Source organism: Medicago sativa, chromosome 3 (assembly GCF_051527215.1).
Source record: "Medicago sativa cultivar Bolivia chromosome 3, Bolivia_mono, whole genome shotgun sequence".
Taxonomy (NCBI): Eukaryota; Viridiplantae; Streptophyta; class Magnoliopsida; order Fabales; family Fabaceae; genus Medicago; species Medicago sativa.
This window is the reverse complement of record NC_140751.1, coordinates 79277641-79288463: the sequence shown is the minus strand read 5'-3', so window position 1 is coordinate 79288463 and position 10823 is coordinate 79277641. Positions and strand designations below refer to the sequence as shown.

Sequence of the window (10823 nt, the reverse complement as noted above, 5' to 3'; positions counted from 1 at the left end):
TTGTATCAACCCTTTTGTCTATGTGTCCAGCCAAACAGCCAGTTCAATCCAAAGGAACAGTTTGTGTCTGTCTATCTGTTTGTATTTTCAACCAAGTGTCAAGTTCGATCCAAAGAACAGCTTGTATCTGCCTATATGTCTATGCTTCCGGTCAAGTGCCAAGTTCAATCCCAAGAACAACTTGTACCTATCTCTTGTCTTGTATTCCGGTCAAGTGCCAAGTTCGATTCCAAGAACAGCTTGCACCTATCTCTCGTTTTGTATTCCTTGGTCAAGCGACTAGTTCGACCCAAAGAACAGCTTGTACCTTATTTTCTATCCCTGGTTTGTCTACCCTGTCAATGTCCACCTGAATCCCCAGTGACATGATAGGTTCCATAGACTCCAGTTGTTTGTCTTGCATTCATAATCAAATATTGCATAGCATTCATAATTTTGAAAGTCTGAAAGCGTATTTTTACGTCCAAAAACAGTGCAAATGTTAATATTTAAGTATCTTCGTCCCGTCAACTCTAAGGCTTCGTCTCTTGACTCTCCGGACAAAGAAACTTAAATAGGGGCAGCTGTTATACCCTAATTTTGGACCTAAAAATACTAGTCAATTTTTCTTTTTTTGCATTATAAGTCATTTGAACTGTCTCTGATCAATTGCATCCTTCTCTGCATTTTATTTCAATGTTGTCTGCAAAACTCACATGTAAGGGCATTTTAGTCATTTCCTATGTCAAAGTTTCTTTCAGTCTTTTAAAAATTTGTTTGAGTCTTTTCAAATAGGTTGAATAAGTCTTTGTTTCATTCTATGTCAAAATCCATTCCAAATTTGCATTTGAAGTCATTTTGAGTCAGCTTTGCCCCTAGGGGCATTTTGGTCATTTCAAGTGCCAAGTCACTGTTTAAATCCTAAAAATTGTCTCTGAGTCTTTTAATGTTGCTTGTATGAGTCTTTGATTCAATTCCTTGTTAAAAAATCCATTTTAAAATTCGTATCTGAGTCATTTACAGTCGTTTTAGCCCCAGGGGCATTTTGGTCATTTCACACGAAATTTCGGCAGAGAGGTACTTTAAAGTACCTCATTTAGGCCATTGGTTCGTTTTAGTCCGTTTTGTCAATTTTAATTGTTTCACTTTACGTTATTTTCAATTACCAATTTTAATTCAATTTTATTTTAATTTTAGTCCTAAATTTCTAATATTTGCATTATAGTCCATTTTTTGTCCAAGTCATCAGGTCTGTACATGTGTCAGTTTCTTATTGGTCCATTTGTCCAAGAGTTTGTTACAAGGTCCAGCGCCACGTGGCAGTATCCTATTGGTCCAGAAGCTACACTTGGCAGCCTATAAAAGGCTCCAATCATTGCAGTGCCATTCAGAAGCAATCATTACAATACACATCATCAAAAACACTTTCTCTTTCTCTCTCTCCACCAAAAACAGATCAAAACCATCAATATTCATATGAACTTGATGAACTTCATCAAGAACACATGAATCCCAAACCCTAACAAACTCAATTTTCTCCCAAAAACAACAAAAATTTCCAGAATTCATCAAGATTCAACACCACAGATTCGAATCGAACAATTTCAGTACCAAATCATCACAAATTCGAATCAAGCAATTTCGGTACCAAAATCATCACAAATCCGAATCCAGCAGTTTCAATACCGAACCACAACCTCATGAATTCGAAACCAGAAACCGAATCGCAACAATAAATTGGCGAAACGATTCCAAGCTGCAAGGTAACAACATCCACAGAAAGAGTGAGGGGGAAGACAGATCGTGCTAAGAACGAAGGAGAAGACGAAGATCTCTTCGTTTTTGTTCGAAGATTCGTGGAAGTATCTTGCTCCGTTCGTCGTCTTCACCACAAAACGTTGAGGTAACCTCGTTTTCCTCCCTATTTATTTGTGTGTTGTTTTCGAATCGAAGAAAGTGTAGATCTAGGCTCACATGTAGCTTGTTTTGAAAATCCAGTACTGGATTTGAACAGAGGAGAAGAAGACGAGGACTTTGATGTAAAAAATCGTAAGAAAAACGGAAAAAAATAAGCTCCGGCGGCGGCGCCGCCGCCTCAGGGCGGCCGGCCACCGCGCCGGAGCCCTTGCCTTCGTCTTCTCCGTTCAACCAGTCCTAGAGAGAGAGGGAGAGAGTCTGTCAATTTTAGAGAGAGAAGGTTGGGATCAAAATGAAAAGAAATTGGGTCATAGGCTTATATAGGCCTAGGGCGGGTCGGTTCAGCCCATGGCCTGACCCATAACCCATGGATCAAGCCTGATCCATCCTCCCCCTAGGCCCAACAACGTTTTTTGCTTCTGCTGCTACTCACACCCCCCTGTTCCTGCGTTCTTGCTGTAAAAAACTGCTACATACACCCCTGCATGTTTATTTTTGTGCCATAAAACTCCATAAATTTTTTCATGAGTCCTTGATGTTTTCTTAAACCTTTTTGTGATATTTCTACGTGTTAAATTTTGATAAAAAGATGTGTGGTGTTTTCTTGATAATTCTTTACTATTTTGGTTAAAATTTGTGAAGTTTTGCATGTTCATGAGTCTAAAAATCTTTAAAAAATTCTAAAACATTTTCATAAGCATTTCTTGATATTTTTGTAGCATGTTGTGATAATTCTTACATGATAAAATTGGTAAAAAATAAGGTGTTAATTTTCTTGTTATTTTTGTCATATTTTGTGCTAAAAATAAGTGGAACTTTGCTTGATTTCAATCCAAATTGCTTGATGAATTTTGGTGACCTATACCATTTGATCTCATGGAAGTTTAGCCACTGTTTGTGCTTAATTTTGTTGCATAATTGTGAATTTTGGTAGGTTACTTAGCTTACAAGTCATTAAGTAGTTAAATAATGTAAATATGCTTCAAATTTGTTTTAAAATGTCAAGTAAATCATGTAGCCTTAATTTCCATTCCAAAACTTGTTTCTAAACCTTTAAAATGTAATTGGAATGTGAGGATTATAGGTCACTTGGTTCTTGCATTTTATGAACAAATTTTAGCCATATTTGCACTTATTTTGCCTTTATTCTCTATCCTTTATATTCTAGCATTTCTCCTACCTCATTTCCTTTGATATTGTCATGTCCTACTAACCATTTGTTCATTGTTTCATATTCATCATAAGCATCTTCATTTCATCTCATATTCATCTCTATTTTCTTTCTTGCAACTTAATTTGTACAAAGACTTAGTGTGTAAAAACTTAGGAATTCTTGTAATATTTTACTTTCATGCTTTTAATTTTCTTGGCAAAGAGGCCATAGAATGTATCTAGGGTATGATGTAAAGGACAATGGACTCTAATGATGTACACCGACACAAGCACCGACACATGCACACACATCATTATATAGCTAGAATACGCATGTTTAGATGTATGCTTAGGATTGTATGTTTAGATGAATGCCTAGGACTTATACTTAGAAAAAACCCAATTTTCCAAACAAATGTGAACAACTTCACTCAAACCTTTTCCAAATAAACCTTGGGATCCAATATCCCATTGTATTTTCTTTTCCATTTTCTTAATCAAATTTCAATGAAAATAATCAAACTTTGACTCCTTTTGCAATTCACTAATCCAACCTCACTATTTCCTAATCTCATGCCCTTGAGGCCTCTTTCTATTCTTCCAAAATCCATTTTCAAACTTAAAATCAACCAACAAAAACAAAAACATTTTTTTTGAGAGAGAACTACGGTGGATTTGATCCCTTAAACGGGTACGTAGGCAAGGAACAAAATTCCTTCAATTCAACTAAAATAAAAATCCAAAAACATTCTTCTCCCTCCAATTCTTCACTTAGAACATTCTTAGGTTTAATAAACACTTTCAAAATAGCATTTAAAAATAAAGCGCGCGCGTAGAAATTAAAGACGGTTCCTATAGGTTACTATAGTCGTTATGGGTGCCTAACACCTTCCCATAGCGAAAACAACTCCCGGACCTCGATTCTCAAGGGTTTTGCTTACTTTTTCCCTTCCCAAGAAAAAAATAAGATATCACCGGTTAAAAAGGTTCAAACGTAATCAATGTTTGACACCCGAAAAACCAAGATAAAACAGGTACCTAAAGATTGGTATAATCCTTCAAATGCTTGAGTTCTCGCTTCGCTCACCGCCTTCTTAGCCTCTTTCCTAGCTATCTTATATTTATCCCAAGTTTCGGCATTTTTACACTTAGACCAATCTCTAAAACAATCTCTCTTGATCCGAACTTTACTCTGAACACTGTCATTCCACCACCAAGATTCTTTACCCCTAGGTCCAAAACCTCTAGATTCTCCCAATGTCTCTTTTGCCACCTTCTTAATCTCATGAGCCATCCTCTCCCACATATCATTAGCGCTTCCATGTGGTTGCCTGAAACCTCCCTCTAATATCTTGTGTTGGAATATCCTTTGTTTGTCACCCTTTAAATGCCACCACTTGATTCGCGGAGCCCCGCTACGGTCTCTTCTCTTTGCCCTCCTCTTAACCCTTACATCCATCACCATTACTCTATGTTGGGTAGTTAAGCCCTCTCCCGGTATGACTTTACAGTCTAAACAGATCTTCCTGTCTGTTTTCCTAATGAGAAAGAAATCGATCTGAGAACAAGAGGCCCCACTCTTGTAAGTGATGAGATGCTCCTCTCTTTTCCTAAAACACGTATTTGCTATTGTAAGATCAAAAGCCGATGAAAAATCTAAGATGGAATTTCCCTCCGCATTTACCTCCCCGAGACCATACCCCCCATGCACGCCCTCGAAACCTCTCGAAACCCTCCCTACATGCCCATTCAAATCCCCTCCTAGAAAAATCTTTTCTCCTAATGGAATATCCTGAATTAATCCTTCTAGCTCCTCCCAAAACTTTACTTTAAGGTGTTCTTCTAGTCCTACCTGAGGTGCATAAGCGCTAATTACGTTAAAGGTGTCTTGTTCCACTACACACTTTAAGGCTATAATCCGATCTCCTATCCTTTTAACATCCACAATATCTTTCTTCCACTCCTTATCCACAATGATGCCTACCCCATTTCTCGATCTAACTTCACCCGTGTACCAAAGCTTAAATCCTGAACTATCTAATTCTCTCGCCTTTTTCCCCACCCACTTAGTTTCTTGTAGGCACATAAAGTTAATCCTCCTCCTAGTCATAGTGTCTACTACTTCCATAGATTTACCCGTAAGAGTACCTATATTCCAAGGAACTATAGACTATGACCATTTATAAATCTCCAAGAATATTGATTAAACATGTAAGGATGGAAACATTATTACCATGGTGGAGTGTGTTAGATTTCAATGGCACACTCTCTGACCTCAGGTGGTTGGTTTAATGGCACACTCTCTTACATCAGGTGGTTTACCTTGACCGTCCCATACTTTAGCCTGGAAAGTTGTTATAGCAGGAAGGATCTTCTTCTGGTTTTGCTTGAAAGGTAAGTAATACATGGTACTATGACTAGTACCAACAGTATGGGTACAATTGACAAGGTCATGAAACACAAAAGTTGGACCCTAATATAATTAAGATGAACAATTAGTTCTGGTTAATGAATAAACATGCAACAATATTCATTCTCTTCTGTTAAGGATTGAACCTGATCATTATTTTTTGGATTGTAAACAATCAACGCATGGTCTCAGAGGTTTTTGAGAATAAGGTGATAAGCATCGGATGTGTGAAAGGGTATGATACCGCCAGCTAAATCTAGTCGTGCAAATGATGGACAGGGGATAGCATCGTACGGCTGTGTTGTGTCCAGAATGAATCAAAATTAAGAGAGTGAAACACAACAAGATGAAATTAAAACAAAATTGAAATAGATAGATAGATGCGTACACTTAGGTTGCGACAGCGCTTCTTATAGTCATCCATTGCAGCATCCATTTCCTTCCTGAAGAATTCGTTAAGAGTTGATTATATGGATTACTTGTTGTAGAAATATTAAGAACTAATTAAGTATTTGTCACTACATGTATATAAACAATGTTCCATTTATCTTTCTCACATTTGTTAATACAAGCAACGACCCACATTAACAAATAAATGAATATTGAGAGAAACACAATGAGATTATGACTTATTTCACAAGTACATTCAACCTCCTAAGCCATATAGAATGAATAATCATATGAAATACATCATATCTCTTAGGAGGATTATTCACTTCAAAATGTCTTTGAACTTGCTTAACACCCTCTTGCAATCTTATATATTTCTCCTCAGAGATACCCAACAAAATTTCCTTAAGCTTGGGAATTTCACTAACTTCAATTTGAACAGAAAATGAATCCCAATCAAGAACATCACTAAAAGGAAGTACATATTGTTGTGATATTATAATAGGTACACATTCAGCATAAATTGCCTCAACAATTCTTGGACTTGCCACTTCCCACCCACTTGGACAAATACAATATTTACTCATCTTCATTGTTTCATGGTATGAAATTTTTTCTGGAAGTTTTTCATAAACTAACACATCTTTATCTTTGTTCTTCCAATGTTGGAAAAGCAATGGTCTAATTCTACCATGCATTTGTCCTGCAAAGAAAGCCAGAATTGTTCTGTTCCATGTTGGATAGCCACCAAGTAAACCTGTTGTTTCTCCTGTTACCAAGTTGATTTCAGGAAATGATGCATCTTTCTTTGGATTGAAATGCTCCGAGATATTTGCATTGCAAAGTACTCGAATTGCAATGAAATACAATTCCTTCACATACCATGTTGCCCTTGGTCCCTATACACAAAACCATTTTCATGAAATATAAAAATATTAGTCACATACTCACACTATAATTAACGGAGAAAATTTGAAAAATAAGTACCCAATCATGACAAGAAAGCATGAAATGGTCAGCTCCATAACTTCTATTCCAATATGCATATTTGTGTGATATGATATGAACATAATCACCAATAGTTCTTCCCAAAACAGCTTTGTCACGAATAACTGGGTGAAAGAGATGTTCAAGGATCATAACAACACTAAATGGAAGAAAGTAGACATGAGCTTCATTTGGATTCTGAGTTCGAAACAAAGTATTGCTTTCCAATAAGTTGATAAATATTCCCTCCATTGAATATATATTCTTGCAAGGACCATAGTGAAAAAGAGGAGGTTCTCCCTCTTCATACACAAAAATTTTAAATAGCTTCTCCATTAAGTGGTAACTCCTATATCATCATTATGTAAAAACAATTCAAAAGAATGAAAAAATAGAGCATGACATGTAAGAGGTTAAAACTTCCTTCAAAAAAAAATGTAAGAGGTTAAAACTCTTAAATATGGTTTGATCTCAACCACATATTAAATAGGCTTCAATTTCATCCCAAAAGATAGCTCAAAAGATGAAGGTGTTTAACCAGTTGAGCTCAATCACTTGGTTATGAGGTGTGAATGTGAGAACACAAATGTTAAATGGGCGCATTCCAAGCTAAGAAACTATTTTTAATACTCATTTTCATGTATGACGTGAAACTTGGGTTAAATTCTCACATTATCATATTTTACACTGCTCAATACCTATGTTAAATGAATTTGAATCTCACTAAAGTTAGCTCACAAGATGAGGATGACCAACTCCATATTCAATAATGTTGTAACTTCTATTCCCAGGTTGTTAGATAAAGTGAAATATATGTCTTTAGCCTGGTTGAAAGCCAAAAAGGCTGCCTTTAGGTTTGGCACAGATAGGTGGTGCTCAAGCCCGTTTCAATGCTTGGGCATCGCTTAATGGTTTGTATTTAATTGCTTGACTGACTCTTTGTTCTTACGGTAATTCTTTTGGCACATCTTGTGCTAGATGAGTTGCTTTTTGTGGTTAATATATAATCCCCTTTTGATTGTTCAAAAAAAATCTAAGACCTTTGAACGTAAACTCTAATACAACTTCGATATTGCAGGTTCGATTCTCCTGATATCAATTAGGTGGATTTGTTTAGCTTTCTTTAAGAAAAAAAAAAAACTTTGCTATGTTACTTAAGTGGCGCTAACTCAATCGTTAGGTGGATTATGAGTAGTAAAATCCTTATCTCTCATGATATAGTTCATAAAATCCTACCTATGAAAAGCAAAGGCATTTCTGTAGATGTCTCCTTGTGGAACATAATCATGAGAGTCCTCAAGAGGCAGTACGGTGTCATTGGTTCTCAACAAGGCTTGTTTTATCAATGCTCTTGCTTTTGCAAGACTTCCTTCAACCTTCTCCAAATTTCTATCTCCTTGCATTGATCTTCTTATAGGCAATTTGTTACCTAAATTCAATTCTCCATTGTAGGCCATTGTCTTATATCTTCCCTCATCCTCCTACATGTACAAAATCAACAACAAAACAAAATATTGATCAAACATTAATTACCATTAGCTAGGTGTGCACAAAATCAAAATCACATGTATAAGAAGACAATTATTGGACAAAATATTCATTCATATTATTATATATACACCTTGTATGATGAAAGGGTAGATTCTGAATGTTTCTTTTGATTCCTTTGATAATTCAATGAGTAATGGGGTGTGGATGCATACATCTTGGATACCCATTTTGCACCATCAAATGAATCGATACCAAAAAATACCACAAAAACAATGAAAGAAAATGTAACTAGACTCAAGTGTATTTTGTTGAAGTGCCACATTCTCTCAGAACTCAAAACAAACTTTTATTCATTGCCATGTCTCTCGTCTCATTCTTTGACGGAGATTTTTTTGTGGACAAAAATGCATGCTGTGTATGCTCCTAATTTTCCCCCACGTGGCTAGTATAATATATAGATATAATTAATTGTACATTAAAACTAGTTAAAACATTTCAGAAAATAAACGAAAATCAAAATGTGATATTGACTTGACCCTGTAAATCTTGGGTCCATCCCGTCTGACGCAAATAAAGTTTGGATAGAATTCATATTAAAAGAAGTACCAAAACAAGCTACACCTCCGTCTCGGAATAACTGACCCATTTTCTAAAAAAAAGTGTCCCAAAATAACTGATTCATTTCAATTTTCAATACAACTTTCATCATTCCCAATACAATATAACACTAAATAATACATTTTTCTTAATATGTGTGAAAAACAAAATTGTGTCAATTAAATTGGGACGGAGGTAGTATGATTTTATTATTATTTAGATTTAGAAGTGCTGTCAAAAAATATTATTTAAAAGCAATGAACAATTATGCGTGTCGTGTGTGTTGTATGCTTCGTAACAATAATATGACACATCGAAAAAATTCGATCTCTCTAACAAGTGACTGAAAGTTTGATATCTAATTCTTGCTTATCAAGTAAATTCGGTTGACAAATGAGAACGTATCTTGTATTTTTTTTACAGGATCTCTAACATGGATTAGTCACTGTTCAACGACAGTAAAAATTTCGCACTAATAATATGGTAACTCAACGTAAAAAAAAAAAGTTATATTCAGATATTTTTCATATTAAATTAGTGTGAAGTTTCTATTCGGATATTTAAGTATCTTGGATAATTTTTTTTTTAGGGAAGTATCTCGGATATTATAGCTTACTTAAAGTTATGTAATTTATGGAAATTTATATTCGGTAATAAAAAGTATCTAATATCCAAGCAAAATGAAGAAGTAGAAAAATAAAGTTATATTTGGATATATTCCATATTAAATTAGTGCAAAATTTATATTCGGATATTTTTAGTATAATTCATTAATTTGGAAGTTATAATTTATTACTAATGAAAAATATTATTTATGAAAATTTCTTCAAACTTTAGTCTGTCAAATTATTTTTTTACCAATGCTAACAAGTTTTGTTTTACAAAAGTTCACGTCACATGTTTCAAATAATTTTTTTATGACATATCATTGTAAAGACCTTAAAATATTGTTATCTTAACAACTTAGGTTTTTATTTTATTTTTGAGGGAATCTTAACAACTTAGATATTAAATCTCTAATTTAAAGTTATAGATAAATTTATAAAGATTAAATTGTTAAATTATTAAATTAATAATATTTTAAGATCTTACCAATGATATGTCATAAAAAAATCCTATATATAAAGTATTTATAAGTTGTTTAAAAAAATACTTAAGCTAAACACATTTTCAGTATAGAAATAGGAAACGAAAATGAAAACAATCACATCATGTCATTGACTTCATACTGCCAATATCGAATATTAGTTTGGTCCATGTGAACAAAATTATTTTCTCATAATAAATAGAAATATTTGTCACCATATTTAATTAGTAGCTGCTAATGAATAAGTGGTTGCAATTTATGGTTATCCAATTATAGGCGTTTTTGTGTACACATCTAAATTAAGTGCTTAGTATTCATTAAGTAACTACTTTATAGGTTATGTTAATCGACTCTTTTATATAATTGTTTATACTGATTTTTGGTAATATAGATTATATTATTCAAAAACAGTTAACGATTGAATTAAATTTTTTTTTTGGTTCTTTGGCTTTAGCGATTTATAGTCTATTTCCTTAATAAAACAAGTTATCAAATGAAAACTTAAAAGAAATTAGACTCAAATGAGCATTTAAAAGAAAGAAGAAGAAACAAAATGAAAGAAAAAGTGCAGAATGTAGTAAAGAATAAGGGAAAATAGAGCATTAATAAAGTAATTAAATTGCATGGAATATGATAGTAGCTTAAATATGCCTATATGCCCACTTCTGAACCTGTTTGCTCCATGACGCGGGTGTTACAGAACTTGCAGGAATCAAGGATTTCGCCCCTTGTTCTTATTACAAACTGATATATATTGACGTTGCAGGAAAAATTATCATTAAATCTTATGGTCTAATTAGTAGTAGAAATAAC

General features: G+C 34.2%; 2 protein-coding genes across 3 annotated transcripts; both read right to left on the bottom strand.

Moving 5' to 3' along the window:
• Positions 1-4036: 4036 nt before the first annotated feature.
• LOC146940600 (uncharacterized) lies at positions 4037-5202 on the bottom strand. Its single transcript, XM_085749885.1, has one exon. It carries the CDS (start codon positions 5174-5176, stop codon positions 4037-4039), a length of 1140 nt encoding a protein of 379 aa, XP_085606011.1. The 5' UTR covers positions 5177-5202.
• A 781-nt stretch (positions 5203-5983) lies between these two features.
• Positions 5984-8751, bottom strand: LOC146940599 (putative glycosyltransferase At3g07620). Of its 2 annotated transcripts, none has more exons than XM_085754290.1 (4): positions 8457-8751; positions 8072-8316; positions 6836-7184; positions 5984-6747 (listed from the first exon to the last, which is right to left on the bottom strand). In XM_085754290.1, the coding sequence occupies exons 1-4, from the start codon at positions 8646-8648 to the stop codon at positions 6088-6090; spliced, it is 1446 nt and encodes a 481-aa protein (XP_085610416.1). In that variant the 5' UTR covers positions 8649-8751; the 3' UTR covers positions 5984-6087. The 2 variants fall into 2 exon arrangements, with proteins under 2 accessions (XP_085610416.1, XP_085610417.1); XM_085754291.1 differs by having other exon boundaries at positions 8072-8295.
• Positions 8752-10823: the final 2072 nt, after the last annotated feature.